Below are 20,283 nucleotides of genomic sequence, written 5' to 3' on the forward strand. Positions count from 1 at the left end.
GCTATGTTTAAAAACAATAATAAATTCTCCTTTTAATTATACAACGCTTTGTTTTTTTTATAGAATAGATTTTCCTATGCATACTATGTTTAGATATACATAGTTAAAACAATGCTTCTAGAAAAAAAAACATCTTATATAATTCGGTAATGCTGCGATTAGGGCGTCCGGACGTGGGACGCTACGTGGCTTCACGTCATCGACGTATTTTACCCCCCACAGATTTCCGATGCTCCCACACTTCCTAAAAAAACTCTCACTCCACAAGCTGCCAGCCACGAGCCGCGTTCTCCGTGCCAGGTCCAGTCCACTCCTACTCTCCCCATGTCCTGCAGTTAAAGCATCATCCGTCGATGGCGTCTCCGCCCCACTCAAACGAGGTCCGGACCGCCGGCGACTCGGCGTGACCCACTGTCGCTCTCCTCTCCTCCCTTCGTGGCCGCACCCCAACCCTCATTCGCCCCCGGCCTCCCGCTCCTCCTCACCGTGGCCCTCACTGCCGCCACGACCTTCGTCCTGCTCTCCGCGCCCCTCACCATCGTGACCGCGGCGTCCGCTGCCACGTGGCCGCTCTCCAAGCTCCCTCAAGCCCGTAGTCTTGCTCACATCCTCGGATGGCTTCCGCGTCGGGTACTAGTACAAGGTCCCTCTTCTGCACATCCACCGCCTAGCGTCGGCGTCCTCCTCATCACCTCCTCCTACGGCTAGAGACGGCAAGGGCGTCGTGGTTGTGCCATACTTCGCGACCGCCTCGAGGCTCGCCAGACATGGTGGTCACCGGCTTTCTCGTAAGAATAAGACATATGAAGGGTCGAGATGGCGACTAGAGGGGGGTGAATAGTCTTTTCTAAACTTAATCACGTCGGCTAACCGATACAAATGCGGAATTAAAACTATCGGTCTAGCCAAGACTATACCCCACTATATATGTTCACTAGCACCTTGCAAAGATGACAATTATGCAACAAAGGTGCCAGGCTAGTTAGAGCTCTCCTAAACAATTCTAGGAGCAAGGTTACACAAACCTATGCCACTAGTACTTTAAGCTACAGGGGAGCTCCTACACATGCTAGTAAGCAAAAGCACAAAGCCAACTAAGCTCACTAGCAATGCTCAATAACTAGGCAACCAATGCCAAATTAGAGAGCGCAATTACTTAGCTACACAAACTAAGTAATGTGACTAACAAGGTTACATAAACCAAATTAGCCACGTAAGGGAGCTACTTCTATGCTACACAAGCATGAAGGTAACTAGCAAGCTACACAAGCTAACTAATTACAAAAGCAACAACACAAGCTTAATGTATATGAAAGTAAACGCAAGCTTGTGTAATGGAGATGCAAACCAACGGGAAGAACAAGGTTGACACAATGATTTTTCTCCCGAGGTTCACGTGTTTGCCAACACGCTAGTCCCCGTTGTGTCGACCGCTCACTTGGTGGTTCGGCGGCTAATTGGCATCACCCGCCAAGCCCGCACGTCGGGCGCCGCAAGAACCTACCCCTTGAGTGAGGGTAGCTCAATGACACGTTTTACTAATGTTGCTCTTCGCGACTCCCGCGGGGCGAGCACAAGTGCCCCTCACAAGCACTTCTCCGGAGCGCCGCACAAGCTTCTTGCGCGCTTCGACGGAGACCACCACCAAGCCGTCTAGGAGGTGGCAACCTCCAAGAGTAACAAGCACCACCGGCTTGCAACTCGATCACCTAGTGCCACTCGATGCAACCTCACGATGCAATCGCACTAAAATCGCCCACTCACACAATCGGATGATCACTATCAAGTATATGTGTGATGGAGGGCTCCCAAGCACTCACAAGCATGGACACTAAGTCCCTTGAGGTGCTCCACACCAGCCATGGCCGAAGGCCACTTCTATTTATAGCCTCAAGGGCTAAACTAGCCGTTACCCCTTCACTGGGCAACGGTCGAGCCGACCGGACGCTCCGGTCGTGTTGACCGGACGCTGGACCTCAGCGTCCGGTCGCCCACAGACGGCCACGTGTCCCGGTTCCAACGGTCACTTGACTTGACCGGACGCAGCAGCTTTCAACTGACCGGACGCTGAACCCCCAGCGTCCGGTCGTTTCCAGTAAGGTACCGACCTCGACCGGACGCGTCCGGTCACACTTGATCGGACGCAGCCAGCGTCCGGTCACACTCCAGCTTCTGCGTCATCGTACGTCAGCCTGACCGGACGCAGCCAGCCAGCGTCCGGTGCATTCAGATCCAGCGTCCGGTCAGTTGACCGACGCCAGCATCTTCGCGATCAACTCATTTTCACTTCTAACTTCTTCACCCTTGCTCCAATGTGCTAACCACAAGAACTTGCATCCGGCGCAATAGAAAATAGGCATTCTATTTTCCCGAAAGCGCCGAATCCTGCCTCGCAAGCTCGGCGGGAGGGAGAGAGGGACCCAAAACCCATCTCACCCCTGCAAACACCACCTCCTTTGTAAATGTGCCAACACCACCAAGTGTACACCATCATGTATATGTGTGTTAGCATTTTCACAATCATTTCCCAAAGGATGTTAGCCACTCAACTTGCCACGCCACTCGATCCTAGCGACAATGCAAAGTTAGATCACTCGAGTGGCACTAGATGACCGATATGCAAACAAGTTTGCTCCTCTTGATAGTACGGCCATCTATCCTAAACCCGGTCATAAACTTCTCTACACACCTATGACCGGTGAAATGAAATGCCCTAGGTTATACCTTTGCCTTGCGCATTCCATTCCATCTCCTTCAATGTTGATGCAACACATGCACCAACACAATCAACAATGATATGATCCACTTCATATCATCACATGATCATATTGGTTCATCGATCTTGACTCTACTTGCTCTTCACCGTTGCTATCGTCCATCGGCGCCAAGTCTTGCTCAAGCTTCACCGCCACGCGGTCCATCACTCCAAAGCCTTTGACTTGCCCTTCACGCTTGCAACCGGTCCATCAAGCCAAGTCTTGTCTTGATCTTCTCCACCTTGATCACATGACTCAATGTCATGTCTCATGTGCAATAAGCTCATTCATCATCACATGTGTGAGCTTTGCAACATCTCCAAGCCATTTTCACCTCCATGGCATATGTTGCTCACACACATGTACATGTGGACTAATCACCTGTGTATCTCACATAAACACAATTAGTCCACCTAAGTTGTCACTCAATTACCAAAACCAAACAAGGACCTTTCAACATAGGTAGGACTAAAAAAGAGCTTGCATCGCTCATGCTCCCTATCGAGGGATCACTCGCTCTTCACCCAGAGTACGCTCTGGATTTGAAATCACTACTTATATACCTGGTATTATCCACTAGAGTGTCGTGCCTGACATGTTGTAAGCGTATGTTTCAAGTGCTTCAGGAGCTTATATGCATGGTGCAAGCGTCTGTTCTAAATATTTTATCTGTTTTTTAGACGTATGTTGCAAATATGTTTTATGTTGTATATGTTCCACATATATGTTACAAATATTTTATCTGGATGTTGTATATACTTTGCAATGACTTTTCAAGTGTTTATGTTTTTTTGGAAGTGTGTTCATATGCATGTTTTCAAGTGTTTAATCTGTCTTCGTAAATGTTTAATCTAAATATTTCAAAAATAGATTAGAGGGTTGCATCTCACTCCTCCCCTTTTTTCTGCCTCGCCTCAGTGTCGCTCCTTCCGACGCTGGTTGGGCACCCACCGTAGTGATGATCGGGAAAGGCGAGCCCCGCGTGGGCACGTGAAACAAACTTTAGCGGGCATTCGGGCAATACCAAGCCCGTATATAATTTAGAAAAGAGGAAGTACCAGACATCTTATAATTGTCCTTTAATTTGGAAAGGAGGAAGTACAGTCAAAGTTGCACCTTAGAAACATTGCCTTATAAACGTAATATATTTCAGGCATTCAGGTCGCGCTAGGGAGTGCAAGGGCATGTCCAGCGAGAAAAGATATCAAAACAGGAGACAGTACAGAGCACATCCAAGAGATCAGATATCAGAACAGGAGACAATAGCACCATCGAATCGAATGATAACTTGCTGCTTGATTTCAATAATTTCATCTAAACAAAAACGAGGATCACAAAACCATATCAAGCCACGGCAACAGCTCGGTAAAACAAAATCTCATGGTTCTCATAGTTCAAAGATCAACAGACACGCGCCCCTTGCGCACTGCATTTGAAAAGCTGTCCATCGAATCAATTTGCCTGGTTCAAGTTGATAGATCACTCCATGGAAGATCCACCAGCACCAAAAGCGCCGCCGCCACCACGGCCAAAGCCAGGTCTGCTACCCTGAAAAAAAAAAAGAGAACATTGCTGTCAGTTTACAAGCTATTTGCCTGCATTAGCAGCAAGAACACTGAATCAGTTGCAGTTGACAAATGTTAATAAAATGATGTATTTACATCACAATAAAATTAATCCCTGCATACACCAAGTAAAAAAAACACTGCAGACTCGTCAAATAGACGTCAAAATGAATATCGCACTTGCATACGAACAGCAAACCACACTACCAAAACTTCTAAAGGCAGTCTAAAGTTTACAAACCAGCTCGAAGACATGAACATGGCATGGAAATACCACGGTGCTCAAGGGGATTCTATTTACAAACTAATGTATCAAAGTTTGACTAGTAGTGCAAAATTAAACTTGTTTTCCTGAAATGAACTGGACAATGTAAGTTAAGAAACCAATGTAAACAGCTGTGCAAAAATCATATAGACGAGACCAGTTTTCCAGAACTTACCCTAAAAGATGGCTGGAACTCTGCAGGAGCACCACCCTTCTCACCACCAAAATCACCTGGAGCACCACGAGGAGCTCCTCTGTAACCATCCCTATCCCCAAACCTAGGTCTGTCATCCCCAAAACGAGGGGGACCCCTGTCAAATAAACAGAATATGTAAGTAACAATGGCTTAACAGGGAAAATCTATTGGCAATCCAGGAATATGTGATATATAATGTACAAATAGAATGTAGCACAGATGGCAATTCCAAAATTAGGTGCATATGAAATAAAATTGTGAGGATTCTGGAACAATTCACAAAGATTATCCATTTCACAGACTCAAAATAAAAGTCAACAATAACTAGTTCAGTCTGGTTGCCAGAATACAGAACTAGAAACAACAAAACTATAATGTAACTGCCAGGTAAGGGTACATAAACCATAGGTATGACTCATATTCCCTCATAAAAATATCAACAGATTTCCAGATAGATGTACACAAGAGAGTTGATGACCACAAATTTACCTGGGGCGATCACCCGGTGGGCCAGAGCCGAAGGGACGAGACGGTGGCTTGGAGGACTTCTTGAGGGTATTAGGCACAACCTCTGATGGCAGGTTGAGGAAGCTGCGGAGGTGCTCAATGCCATCGTTGGTGAGGTACCAGTAGTAGTACTGCCAGGAGAAGGTCTCCCTCACATACTCCTTTGACTTGAAGCTCTGCATGAGCTTAATCACCTCCAAGTTGGGCACATCAAGCTTCGGGTGCTTGGCCAGGTTGTAGTCCTTCTTGGCATAAAGGACACCCTCTGCACCATTAAGTTCAACAGTTTTACATATACCCTCAACCTAATACAAGGATAAACTTGGGGTCGTACACAATCAGAATGTTGCAAATGCTTATAATGTCTGAAATGGTAGACGATGATAACTAACACAGAACTATTTACTCGCATTTGCATTACATTGCATTCGGTTTAAAACACTGGAGATGAGACAAAAAAATTCATTGCCCTCTACATGAAACCCAAATATAGCAAACAGACATTTCGGAATTGGGTTGCAATCAAGAGCTCCCGTTTTTCTCATTTATCTTCTACTGGCTGCAACAGCACTGCTGCTAAGAAGGCATCTAATGAACTAATCACGAATGGGAATGGCAACCTGCATACACGAATATATTGGGCGCCCAGGGGACCGAAAAGGGAGAAGGAGCTCACCATGAAAGAGGTACTTGCAGATCTCGCGGCGGTTCTTCTTGGAGATGATCTGCGGCAGAGGGGTGGAAAATCGCGTAAAGAAGACGCGGGCGCAGCAGACGCATTGGTAATAAACCAGCAGATGTAGATTCGTTGAGAAGCGCTCACCATGGTCGCGGCGGCGTAAGACGGAGCGGGTAACGACGGCGGCGCCGACGGCTGGGGTGATGGGGATCGAGGAGAGGTGGCGCGCTGCTTGGAGAGAAAACCCTAGCTGTGTGGCGAGTCGATATATAAGGGAGAGGCGGACCTGGGCCGCACGGGTTCTTTCCTTTTCTTTTAGATGCACAAGTCGGCCCATTTCCATAAGACGTCTGAAGTAAGCTGGGTTAGACATTGGGCCTGTGAAATCATTATAGGCCCTTTTCTTTATGCAAAATTGGTCTATTTCCTTTTTTCTATATGTGAGAGATTATTGAGATTTACTGCTGGATTAAGCATTGGGTTGGGCCTATGAAAAAATTAATAATGTTATCGTCGGATGCACTATTAATCGCTCTGCCCTCCTGCCGTGTGGGTCCCCCCCAGCTCTTAATGCTTTTGCCAGCTTAATCCGGCTCGCCGCTGCTCTGCCCGGCTAATACGTGTGGAAGATAACCAATCACGAGTACGAGTTCGGTACGTGCACAGCGTTGCCACGCTAACATAAAAATACAAACGTGGCAGACTACTCATATAAAATATGTTCTGCAATTTAAAAATTAATCCAATTATTATTCTCTATCTCTACATTAAAAAACCTAATGTTATCGACAGACGCCAAGATAATTCGCTCCACCCAGCTTAATCTATGGCTCCCGCATCACCCCGCCCGCGTGGGTCCCTATCCGAGAGTCCGCGTTGCCCGAATGCCAAGTATTATTCGCTTCGCCCTAGCTTAATGGCGAGTCCAGAACGTGAACCACGCACGCTCCCGCGTCCCCCCGCCCGCATGGGTCCGCGTCGAGCCCCACCTCCCCGCAAACAAATCACGCCCCCGCGCGCCCTAGCTCCAGCATGCGTCGGTGGCGGCGGGCAATTGCGACCTATTGTCGTGCGTAGTCCCGGCGCACGCGGGAGCACGCGTCTCGCCATGGACGCGGGCGACGCGATGTCAGTATGTGTTGGCTGCGGCCGCGGCGCTCGCGCGCGCTCTTCGATGTCCTCGTCGTGTGCTCCGCTTCGCCCGCGCCTCTGTGCCCCGCTCACCTGTGCCGGTGGCGGCGGGCACCTGCAAACGCTCGCCCTGCTCGCCTATCAGCGCATACCCGTGTGCATGTGCCTGCGCGTCTACGTCCCGCTCGCCCCGTGCGTGTGTGGCCACGCGTCCGCACCTCGCTCGCCCTCCTGCGAGAGCAAAAACGAAGGAACGGCTTGCCGTGGGACGAACGGACGGACCTCCTGGCCCCACGTAACAGACGTGTCTGTTGCGTGGTGATTCGCTTGATGCCCGCATGTAACAACGTGGCCCATTAGTCTACCATGTCCACGTAGAAGAAGGAAAACCTGAAACATCTAGAAATAGTTTACGGGTCCAAATGCAAAAGTATTTATTAGATTTTTATTAAAATTTAAAAATGTAAAATAATAAAACACACAAATAATAATAATAATAATAATAATAATAAACCAATTTTATAAGGTTTCTATAAACTAAATCTACACTTTATTAGATTTTTATTAAAATTTGAAAATGTAAAATAATAAAACACACAAATAATAATAATAATAATAATAAAACAAAACCAATTTTATAAGGTTTCTATAAACTAAATCTACACTATATAGGTCATAAAGATCATAAAATATGCTTTATGTAATCAAATTTGTATATTTCTTAAAATGTTCGTTGAAAACACAAGCCATGTGCATCGACGTAGACATGAATAAAAATTTGTTAATATGTTCGTCTAAACTACAGGACAGGTGCATCATTGTACACATGGATACAAATTCGTTACCCCGTGCAACGCATGGGCATATATCTAGTTATTGAGAAAAGAATTGCTATATTTCAAATGTCTGAAATTTTTAAATTTTTAAGCAAACAATTGCAAAATCAACTAGTAGTACAATTAAAAGAGCAACTCACAAAAAATGATTCTTATTTTTTCTATATAGTCAAACAAAAACAAAATTATATGTGTGCTGCTTGAACAACAACAAAAAAATCTGACACCTTGAGATATAGGAAGTGCATGAAAAAAGGGGCAGTCGTGCATCCGGACGCCCGCGCCTGTTGTGTCTGCTTCACGTGGGGGCCTGTGTTGCTCCGTGTCCTGCGCCCACACCCTGTCCACATGCATGCTCCTGTCCCGCACCCGCACCGTGTCCCGCGCCCGCACCGTGGTGCCCCCCTCCACACCCACGCACATATGCGGGCCCAACAACAGATAGGTCCCAATACAACATGTGCAACACTAGGTCTATTTTTGCAACATCTAGATGAAACACTTGCAACATAAATACCAAGAAAACACATAGGTAGCCATTGCAAAACATATGCAACATCTAGATGAAACACTTGCAACATATGTGTGAAACATATGCAACATCCGGTTGAGACACTTGCAACATATGTGTGTAGCATATGCAACACACAAATAAAATATGTGCAATATACGTCTGAAACAGCTAAAACATTTGGAACAATACACTTGCAACATTCATCTGAAATACTTACAACATATAACATGTGTATGAAGCAATTACAATATACTTGTGAAACATACGAGATAAATTAAAATATACACTTGTAACATGTATTTTTAGCGTAGCTTAACATCTCCTCGCTGCTCAGGAGAGGAGGTTCGTCGGCGTGGTGAGTTTACCGGAGACAGAGGCCCGACAGCGCTCGGAGGCGGCGACGGCTGCACGACGCGGAAGAGAGACATCGGCCGCACGACGCGAAAGGGAGGTATCAGCTTCGCGACGTGGCTGGGATGCAGTGACTGCATGACTGGAAGAGGGCAGCCGCACGGACCACACCACACCACCTAGTTGCAACATCTGTCATAGCACAGGTCGGCCGGCATGGACCACAGCAACTAGTTGCAAACATCTGTCATAGCTGCACAGGTCGGCCGGCATGGACCACAGCAACTAGTTGCAAGCTCGTAATGGCAGTGGCAGCTCCAAGTTCCCCCGGGCATCCTCATCTCCTTGACAACTTGCACGGGCCTCTTCACATAAGCGAGCACAGTCGCACAGACTACAGTGGAGTCGACAGCGACGTTACTCTGAATCTGATACAGCTTCTGCTACGTGGAGCGACGGAAGAAAATTTTGGCCGTGTGACCGACCGAGCGTGGTACATTTTCAGAGTTCAGATTCAGAGTAGGAGAGTGCTGCTGCTTAGGTTGGTCTAGTCGTACGTGGGCCTATATATGTTATATGTATGATGATGGGCAAAAGTAACGCTTGTAGGCTATCTCCAACGATAAGACTCAAAAGAGAATCCTTTTCGCAAATGGGTTTCCAAGAGAGAGGATGCTCATATTTGGGTTGTGCCTCTTAGAGAATCCAAAATAGATCTCCCGTATAGGTACTCTGTTGGTGGCTGATTTTATGTGTCTTGCTACCCATTTTAGGTATTTTGCTATCCATTTTGTGTTTGGATGAGACAGTTTGAAGACCGAAAGACGGTTGTTTGATTCATTCAATCGTCTGCTTTGCATTGCTTCTTCAAATCAACTTTGCTCCTCGTCAAGGAGCAAAGAGGAAAAGTAGAGGAGACATGCGAGGCATGGACAAGGCAACCAAAACTTGACCGGTTGATGAGTACCCCACGGCCGCGACCTCCATGTTCATACCTAACCTAAGGAGGAGCGAGGAAACAATATATGTCTGTCTAGTACATTATTTCATCTGAAAGAAAGAAGAAATAAACTGCCAATGAAAGACCCTATAGCAGCTAGCTAGCTAGCTAGCTACATCAAACCAGAGCCAGCCGGCCCATTGTTTAGTTCAAAACTTTGATTCCAAGCAGCAGGATCTATTGTTCATACTATATATGTAGCTGTGACATTTGGTCCGTTTTGCTGTCTTTTCAGACTAGTATTTGCGATGAAAGGGTAACGCTGAGCACGCCGAAAGAGACACCATGTTGTTCCAGCACGGTTTTTTGTTTCAAATGAGGCTTTGAGATCGATCCGGATGGGAATTAATGTGCAGAACCTCATTTGCCCTGTTTGTTTATTTGTGCCTCATCAACTGGAAAGATCATTTGCGTATAAAGAGCATTCGGATAATCAGCATATATTGTGCGCCGCCCGTCACGTTCAGGACGCGCGGCAGGGGCGACGTACAGGAAGCCGCGTAGCACTGACGAGCGACCTAGCTGATGGTGATGGCTCCTGCCGCGTCAGGCGTTCCAAAATAGCCAAGTGGGAGTGGTAGGCATCCTCCCTCGATCCTTGGCAACTTGGCTTTCACGATCGAGCACGATTATCGTCTCTTCAGACAACACAGGCCACACAGTCTCGACAATGACGTTAACTGAAACAGCGAGCGTGATCGATCGATGCAAAGTTAGCTTTCTCAAGTGCAGACGTGTGCTGGCTAGCTAGTCTGGAGTTAGTCCAGTCATGGGCCTATGATGATATTATGATTGACAAAAGTAACTAACAATTGACGATATGCTAGCTAGCCAGCAGGAAAAAGTGTTTCAACTCTAATATATGTTTCTTCTATGCTTTATTCCAAGTTTACTTTGCTCCGATCCAATCCTCATCGAGGAGGAAGAAAAAAAACTGCTAATAATAAAGATATACTCCTATATGCTGAGCTAGTAGCAGGAAACTAGGCAACCAGCTTGACCAAATCAAGTGTACACATGCTTGTGTTGTATATCTATGGACTGAATCACCGAAGATGAGAACCAAGGAAGCTCAGGACGAAGTTTCAGCAAGACTTGCCAACCAACTCCAGAAATATCACAGACCCTGCTTGGTGGAAGGCAGCTTCAATTCCTCCTCTCATCCGTCAGCTCCTCGCTTCCAGATAGGAGGAGACACTGCGCGTGCTACTAGCTACTTTATTATTCGTCTTCCATTCCCACATTTAAGTCAGTTTGTGCCTATATAGATATGATCGATGACTAGACATATGAAAGATAGATTATAGCCAACTTGTAGGTTAATTATACAGTTGATCGATTCAACTGTATGCATGTATGTTTGATTTCAGTTGCTGCTACTGCTGCTTCTTCTTCAGGATGGACAGATATTCTTCAGGCTAGACTAATATAACCAAATAAAAGGTAGATTCAGAGGCTGACTGAATTAAGTGGGAAAGCTCGCCACTAGTTACTCTTACAATACATCGATCACATCGAAATCAAGTTTTATTAAAACATATAGGATGCGGATCTATCGATGATGCAGCTTTTATGTACTAATCATGTCTATATAGTTTGAGTAATATATTATTAGTCGAAATCGACAAAGTTTGACCTCTTGAAATCTTAATTAACATACCTCATATATTTTGAAACGGATGGAATACCTTACTGTAATTAATTCTAGACTGCTACTTTGATTTCACTTTTTATTCTTGTTTTTTTTTAGTTTGGAATCTGAATTAGTTAATGTAATGAGCTTGGGGTCAAAAAAAGCTGACAACCAAGAGAAAATAAAACGTAAGCATACCAACACCCAAGACATGCATGGAACAGCACTTTGGCCTTCGGAATCCTGGAAAGAGGAGAGAAATTTGGTTTCGATCACTCGTGGAATTTACTATCTGCTGCCTACAACAAGCCCACAACTGTAGGGCAATACTGTATCATTCATTCTACTTTCTCAGCAATGAAGCAGATACCGAGAACTTCTTTGTACATGCGTGCTTAGCTTATGTGATCGATCGATCGTGAGCATCTTTTATTTCTTCTTCTTGCACCGGTCCAGATGCATGTACCTGCAACTGCAAAACGAAAGGAACCTTTGGGTTCGGTGTACTTCATTCAGTTAGGTGGATGGCATTACCAACGATGTTTTAAATAGCGGGCTAAGGTGTTTAGCGGTATATCTCTAAAACAGTTAATAACGGGGCTATATCAGGTTATAGCGGGCTATAGCGACTAAATTATACATGAACACAAATAGCGGCACCCCGCATCACAAGACTACAGTGGGAGATTTAAAACTATGATTACAAAAGAGGGTGCTAGTGATTTTTTTTTTAATTTTAACACTTTTTGGAAACTAATTTTAAATCTAATACGGCCGTTTTTTTTAAAAAAACTAACACTTTTGGCCGCGCCTATTGCCCTGGCGCGGCCAAATGCCTGTGCCGCGTCATGCATGGTGGCGCGGCATAGGGCTGATGTGGCGGTAACCGGGTCCGCTGACCGCTGACGGGGCAGGGCCTGCCGCGCCACCGATCTTGGCGCGGCTGGACCAAATAAAACCCTGCAGCGAGACCGCCCGCCCGCCCGCAGCCCTGCCCGCCCACCCGCCGTCAGCCGCCTCTGCCCCGCCGCCGCGCAGCTCCCGCGGCCGCCTATGCCGCGCCCGGCCACTCCTGCCGCGCAGCGCCCGCACCCGCCCGCCCACGCCGCGCCCGACCAGTCCCGCCGCGCAACGCCCACGCCGGCCGCGCCACTAACGCCGGCGCGTCAAGGCCGTCAGCTCCTAAGGTACCTCCCTCTCTATTTCATATTATTTTGATTATTATTATTTTAGGATAATTAGTGATTGAGGATAATTAGTGATTTATGACAGTTAGTAATTTAGGATAGTTAGGGTTTTATGATTGTTATTGATTTATGATAGTTTGTCAAATTTAGGAAACTTACTGATTTAGGATAGTTAGGTTAGTGAATTTATTTGTGATTTACGTATGTAGTTTTTAGGTTCGAGGTTGTGTGTTCTAGTATAGTTAGGAATTTAGGTTTATGGATTGATTAGGTATTTATTATTTAGTTTACAGTTAGTTATTTAGTTAGAGATTTTGGGTATACCTACTAGTTTACAAATGTCGGTCCTTACTAGTGCGTGATACGTCGATTTTGATGACTTCATGATGTTTCGTCAAATGCTTATATTCCTAGTGAAGTTGTTTATGTTACAAGTGCGCGATATGTTTGTTAATGTTACTTTGAATATATACATGTGCTTTCATATTGTGTTCGTATTGCATAACAAGTAGTTCAAATTTTATAATGCTACATAATGTTAATTTAAATTTTGTTAATTTGAATACCCTAACGTTTTTTTATCAATTTGTAACAGGATGGCCCTACCCACGCAACACCCGTTGTACCATATTCTTGAGGTGGAGTACGACGACCAGCACCGAGCACATATCTTGAGTGACAACGACGCAGAGGTGATATTGCCTCATTTGAGGCCCTGCACGCACACCAGGACGCACTAATGGGACGAGCGTTACGCGTCGTACATATAGCGTGCCGGCTTCCTCGAGTTTGTCCGTGTTATCAACCACGGTCTTCCGCCCCTTGACCCAGCACTACTTACTATAGCTGTAGACAGGTACGAGTGCATTCTTTGTACGTAAACTTTCTTGTAACAACTTTGAGGCAAGTAACAGTCGTTCTATTCTTATATCAGGTGGAGGCCTGAGACCCACACGTTCCACCTACCTTGTGGCGAGATGACATTGACCATGCAGGACGTGAAGACTATTTTTGGCCTTCGGTTGGGAGGACTTCCAGTGACAAGGATAGTTGACAACGATCACTGGAGGGAGTTGGTGGCTCAGTTTACTGGCTTTTTTTCACCGGATGACGAGGCTTCCAAGAACAATAAGTAAGAAATTGAAGCTTATTTAATACTTGCATTGCTTTCCTACAGCCATCGGGTCTCATTTTGTTTGGTAAATTTCAGAAAAACTTCCGGTGTTTCGTCGTCTTGGATCACGGAGCGCTTTGATTACTTTGGACCCACATGCCGAGGAGGCTCAGATCGATAGGTTCGCTCGAGTTTGGCTCTGACACTTTCTTGGTGCTTTCCTCTTCTCAGACGTCTTGGGCAACACCATCAGCTGGATCTTCCTTGACATACTACGCCAGCCGTGGGAGAACATAGCGGCGTACAGCTGGGGCAGCGCAGTCCTGGCATGGACGTATCGACAGCTATGCGTTGCCTGTCGTCGCACCTCAGTGTACGCGAACCTTGGGGTTGCTCGTACCTACTCCAGGTTTAGGGTTGGGAACGATGGCCCGTTGGGAGACCCCTTAATACTGGTTTACCGGTAAGTACTTCGGTTCATTATATTCTTCGATATGGTTACATATGATGAGTTTATTAATGGCTAATTCATTATCGTGTTCAATGCAGCACTAGAACGGACAGGATACACTCCCTACAGCTCTATTTATCTGGATGAAATCAGAGTTAGTTAGAGGGAATGCGAGGCGCAAGTACAGGAAGTACACGGACGGTCTCGACGTCCTGACACAGCACCAGGTTATGCTCTCTTTATTATCATACCTGTGTCTTGTTCGATCTACACTATATCACAGCCTAACTCAATTACGAAATGTTCAGATGCATTGGTGTCCTTGGGATGCTCTGGAGTTCCAGTACTATCTCAGTCCTGTCACTAGAGACGAGTCAGACGAGTATCGCTGCAACGTCCCTCTTATTTTCTTCCACGTGATCGAGATTCACATGGCCGTCAGGGTCTGTAGACAGTTTGGAAGAATAACAGGCTGCCCACCACCGCTTTACTCCACCAACCAAGGATTGCACGAGTGAGTTATCGATTAATAACAGAGCTACAATTCAGAGGTGTGTGGTACAACTAACATCGTTTTGTTACAGGTATGACTGTAGGAAGAGGTACAAGACCAAGGATTGGCGCGTGACACACAACGCGCACATCCACTTGTGGGAGACCAGGGAACGGCAGCCGGTCCATACGGGTCCTCCACACGACCAGTACACCTTCGACGAGTACCTACGTTGACTTCACAGGTTTACGAGGACACATATCAAGCCCCCGTACACTGAGGAAGCGATTGACGATGACTTAGAGGAAGATGTGTACGACGTTGTCACTAGAGAGGACACACAGCTACAGAGAGCCCTGCTACAAAGATACTTGAATGGTACAATTTGTTATCCATTTGGTATTAAGTATGTATACTAAAATTGTTCAACCGCATTTCTGTACCCAGGCGACATAATTGTCGAGGATGCCCAACGAAGCAGCGTACCGACTTCACGAGTCTAGAGGGCAGGGGCCAGGCGTTCTCGAGGCTTTTGTGAAGGTAAACGTAAACTGGCCCGTTCCGAAATTGTTTCTTTAGTGTATATGCGTTTGAGAAATGCACTAACTTTAACGTCTATTTATTCAGAAGGTGAAGAAGAGCTGTAGGAAGCTAGCTCAAAAGCTGAGCTGCATGGACACTCCTTATGAGGAACCGCCACTCCCGGCGCGGTCGGGTGGCACGTCTTCAGCCTCTTTGAGGACACCAGCCGGCTCTTCTCAGCTGGTGACAGGTGCCACTTCCGCGGTGCGTACACCACCATATCATAGCGCTGGGAAGGACCCTGCAACCGAGGACAACGAGGACGACGATGGCGACGACGACCAGTGGGATGAGACCGGCATGTCTCACCTAGGTGGTGCCCCGCTTGGTACCCAAGGAGCCTCACAGGTACTAACAAAGGTAGTTTCTTTAAATACGTAGGCTACATGAACTAACGATCATAAAGAATTATAAGTAATCGTGCATATCATATACTTGCAGGGTACGAGCCATACGCACCAGCGACGCGACCACACCAACGTTGGCTACACTCCCAATGTGTTGCCAACAAATCCGAAAAGACAGAGGCGTCTGAGGGATCCTTACACTCCTGGGTCTTAGTTTGTTAGGTCGAACTATTATTGGCGTCCGAAACTTGCAGGCTTAGTTGGTTATGTTATGTCGAACTTATGTCAAACCAATTAAAATGTTATGTGGCAGCTTGTCAACTTATGTTATTTGCTTCATATCCATTTCAATGCTTCGCGTCATCACTGCTTGCGAGATTAAGTAGCAACTAGTTTGGAAACCGGCAGTCCCGGGGAAGCCGGCGTCTTGCGCGAGGGGTCGAGGAAGCCGGGATCCATGGTCGTGTCGCCGCTGATCCTACAATATGAGGCCAAAAATATCATTGGCTTATCAAATTATCTATTCGGACGTGAAATTTTTTTAACAAAATATAGAAACAAATTCATTATTGACTTTACGTTAAGCAATACTTAGAATAACTCCCACTATCGGCGCGACGTGTTCCGGGATGACGGCCGGCGCGGCGGCCAGGCTTGCTCGCTGCTCGGGCAGGCATGACTGGCAGCGGGGTTTTATTTGGCCCAGCCGCGCCATGATCCGTGGCGTGGCACTGCCGCGCTAAGATCGGTGGCGCGGCAGGCCCTACCTCGTCAGCGGTCAGCGGACCCGGTTACCACCACGTCAGCACCGTGTCGCGCCACCATGCATGGCGCGGCACAGGCATTTAGCTGCGCCAGGGCAATAGGCGCGGCCAAAAGTGTTAGTTTTAAATAAAAAAACCCGGTCGTATTAGATTTAAAATTAGTTTCCAAAAAATATTAAAATTAAAAAAAATCGTGCTAGTAGCTAGCTAGCTAAAGCTCGCCAAGCGTATATTTGCATGGTGCCCCTGGGAGATAGTGCCTAGCTAGACAGATGGTTCTGGCCCCAAGCATTTGGCGACGCTTCATCTGGTTCAGGCAACTATACGTGTGCTCGACCAAACAGCCCTGGGAGCCACGCGACATCGATCATTGGTTCGTACAGAGAAGAAAAAGAAAACGTGGTCACAGGAAAGAAGAACCACACAGCTCCACGTACGTACTGCGTACATGCTAGCTAGCTGTTTCCTCGATCCATCGTCGTCTTGGAGTTTGACCATCACCATCACCAGCAGCCACAAGCCCTCTGTCTCGTCGTCGTCGTCTCTGTACATCTCCCACCTAAACCCACGGCCAAGTTGCAGGACGCATGGCGGCAACCATGGCTATAAATGGAGGCAGCCGAGTGCGCAAGGCCTCCACACGCCTCCCTCCCTCTGACTACTAGCAGCTAGCCAAGGCGCAACGAGCTGAGCAGCAATGGCGGCTACTTGTTTTCGGCGCGCTGCTGCTCTGCTGGTACTGGTAGCAGCAGCAGCCGTCGTGGCCCTGCAGGCGGCGGCCGGCGACGTCGAGCCAGTCGAGGGCAGGTACCCGCCGCTGGCGCCGGGCCTGTCGTTCGACTTCTACAAGAAGAGCTGCCCGAAGGCGGAGTCCATCGTGCGGGAGTTCCTGTCGTCAGCGGTGCGGCAGAACGTGGGGCTCGCCGCGGCGCTGATCCGGCTCCACTTCCACGACTGCTTCGTGCAGGGCTGCGACGCCTCCGTCCTGCTGGACTCCACGCCCACCCAGCCCAGCGAGCAGCTGTCGCCGCCCAACCTCACGCTCCGCCCCGCCGCGTTCAAGGCCGTCAACGACATCCGCGCCCGCCTCCAGCAGGCCTGCGGCCGCGTCGTCTCCTGCGCCGACATCGTCGCGCTCGCCGCCCGTGAATCCGTTGCCCTGGTACCTCTACGCCGCCATTGCTTTGTTTGCTTTATATATTCATCTGCGCACAGTAAATAAAGTCATCCAATCATATGCATATATGTTATACTCTCTTGCTGTTGTTGCATGCACCCCACACTCACTTTATTCTATACTTTTCCTTCTTGTTATAAACACACACACGCACACCCCATATTATGCCGTGTGGTACATGTAACTTCAATTCACATGCATGGCCCTACTTTTCAACATCAACATGGCAAGAGTATGTATGTAGTGGAACAAAAAAAAAAAAAACTACTTTTTAGGTACAAAAGTGTTTGCATATATATCCTCAATTACTATCTAGAGTCGAAGCACTTAATAAAGGACCCATGTTTTGCGGCTCCAGTTTTTCAGTTCAAAATGACTCTGACTGCTGTTTACCAGAAAATAGCTTCTTGTCCTAATGTGTTTGGTATGGCTTCTCTACGGAGATTGCTGCGGGAGCCAAAGCCGTTCTATACAGGCCATAGTTTGTCACGAGTTATTTCTCGTCTTCAGAGTTTAGACATGACATGGTCATATGCATCCAACCACTATCTTCCCATCAAAATATGTCCATGTAGTTTATTAAGACAAGACAATGACAAAAGAAAATATCTTTCGAGTGACTTTAATACTTTCAAACAAACAAAAAGAAAAGTATTGGTAGCTACTTTTATGAAAGTTTTAAAATTTATTATGAAGTAATCAGGCATTTGTAACTGGGGAGATAATATTAGTTCAACTTAATTTTACAGAACTAGATAAGTATTTCAGCCTGTTCGCTTGTTGGTCAGCCAGCCAACAGTGTTTTCCGATCACAACAAATCAGCACCAACAGAGTTTATCAGCCCAGAAACCAACCAGTTAACAGGCTGCTTGTCATACCGTGTCATAAAAACCTAAATCTTGTACTAAGCCTTTCACAAAGCCACAGAATTTGTTTTGACTGCCCATAAATGTTTTTCCTCTAGTTTGTACTTTTTTTGCGAGGGCAAAAATACCTGCCTGTCTGCATCTCCTGTGTTGCGCAAAATGAGATATACGTATACTAATTATAGTGAGCACCTAGACCTGTATATTATTTGTGAGCCGGCGCCGGCCAGTGACACAGGTCAACGCAAAAGGTTGAATGGTCTCCGTTAGATTCGTCCCTTTGAAAATGCAGCGGCAAAGTACAGTACTAGGGCTGTGGCTGTGGGCACCGGCAGATGGTCGGTTCCGGTTCGCTCGAATTTATCAGTTGTATTTTTTATCGAAGAAACGGTGTTTTTCTCTTATAATAAATCAGCATTAGTTAAATTTCAGCGAGCCGAGGAGGGCCTCTCCACGTGACTAGATTATGGGGCTGCTGCTAATAACTGTACACGGATCAGATGCGTTCCTTGGTCGTCGATGTCGGCTAGGGTCGGCTAGCAGCAACCATCGTCGTCATCATCTTCCTGTTATCACTTTATTTATTATCCGTAACTAATTAGTGCAATTGTCAGAGTTCGTTGTTAACTAACAGCAGCCACTTTTGATCATCATCAGCATATCAATAACTGCTGTGCCTGTGCATGCAGGGTGGCGGTCCGGCGTACAAGGTGCCACTGGGCAGGCGAGACGGGCTGGCGCCGGCGTCGAACGCGACCGTCCTTGGCGCGCTCCCACCGCCGACGTCCAAGGTGCCAACGCTGCTGTCCTTCCTGGCGAAGATCAACCTGGACGTGACGGACCTAGTGGCGCTGTCCGGCGGCCACACCGTGGGCATCGCGCACTGCAGCTCCTTCGACAACCGCCTCTTCCCGACGCAGGACCCGACGCTGAACAAGTGCTTCGCGGGGCAGCTGTACGGGACGTGCCCGACTAACACGACGGTGAACACCACGGTGAACGACGTCCGGACGCCCAACACCTTCGACAACAAGTACTACGTGGACCTGCTCAACCGGGAGGGGCTGTTCACGTCGGACCAGGACCTGCTCACCAACGCCACCACCAGGCCTATCGTGACAAAGTTCGCCGTCGACCAGAACGCCTTCTTCGAGCAGTTTGTATACTCGTACGTCAAGATGGGGCAGATCGACGTGCTCACGGGGTCCCAGGGACAGGTCCGCGCCAACTGCTCCGTGCGCAACGCCGGCGCTGGTGGAGATGAGCTGCCGTGGTCCGTCGTCGAGACTGTCGTCGACGCCGCCGGTAGCCTCGTGCTCTAGATCGTATCGATCGTGAACAACAAACGGGAGTACGTATGTGTCGAGCAGTTTGTTTGCAGGAAGTTAGCAGTCTGAAGCTTGTTTTTTCTTAAGTCTCCATCGAGGACATGCGCATGTTGTAACAAATAAGCAGCTAGTGATTTGGAAATAAAAGCTTGTGTTCATGGGATCAGATGAAGTCATGATGATTATTATACATCCTCGAAAAAAAATGATGATCATTATACAAACGACGACGACGTCGATGGCATTGGCTAGTTGCCCTGCAGGGCAGGCAGGCCGGGCACCAGCAGATCGAACTAATAGTAAACTGTGCGTGCCCGGCGAATTCTCAGGCGAGCAATGAATGTGAGACGCAGCAGCATCGGAGCGCGAGGATGGCTGCGCAGCCGCAACCGAGACCGAGGGCGACGCCGCCGCTCGCCAACTCGGCCACGTACGCCGTCCGGTCGCTGTCGGACTGGAACACGATCGAGCCGGGCTCGATCGTCCAGGGGATGGTCGTGAAGGCCAAACCGAGGAGCACCGCGCCCAGGGACGAGAGCA

At 47.5% G+C, this 20,283-nt stretch overlaps 2 protein-coding genes across 2 annotated transcripts; one reads left to right on the forward strand and one right to left on the reverse strand.

The window, feature by feature from the left end:
- Positions 1-4,029: 4,029 nt before the first annotated feature.
- On the reverse strand, positions 4,030-6,221 carry LOC136457171 (small ribosomal subunit protein eS10z-like). Its single transcript, XM_066457216.1, has 5 exons — positions 6,113-6,221; positions 5,966-6,014; positions 5,272-5,554; positions 4,762-4,897; positions 4,030-4,304 (listed from the first exon to the last, which is right to left on the reverse strand). Exons 1-5 carry the CDS (start codon positions 6,113-6,115, stop codon positions 4,236-4,238), a joined length of 540 nt encoding a protein of 179 aa, XP_066313313.1. The 5' UTR covers positions 6,116-6,221; the 3' UTR covers positions 4,030-4,235.
- Positions 6,222-16,718: 10,497 nt separating this feature from the next.
- LOC136457166 (cationic peroxidase SPC4-like) lies at positions 16,719-19,906 on the forward strand. The gene is made up of 2 exons (XM_066457210.1): positions 16,719-17,533; positions 19,105-19,906. The coding sequence occupies exons 1-2, from the start codon at positions 17,069-17,071 to the stop codon at positions 19,735-19,737; spliced, it is 1,098 nt and encodes a 365-aa protein (XP_066313307.1). The 5' UTR covers positions 16,719-17,068; the 3' UTR covers positions 19,738-19,906.
- The last annotated feature ends 377 nt before the right edge of the window (positions 19,907-20,283 follow it).

The sequence above is a fragment of the Miscanthus floridulus genome, chromosome 6 (genome assembly GCF_019320115.1).
Source record: "Miscanthus floridulus cultivar M001 chromosome 6, ASM1932011v1, whole genome shotgun sequence".
In the NCBI taxonomy this organism is placed as follows: domain Eukaryota; kingdom Viridiplantae; phylum Streptophyta; class Magnoliopsida; order Poales; family Poaceae; genus Miscanthus; species Miscanthus floridulus.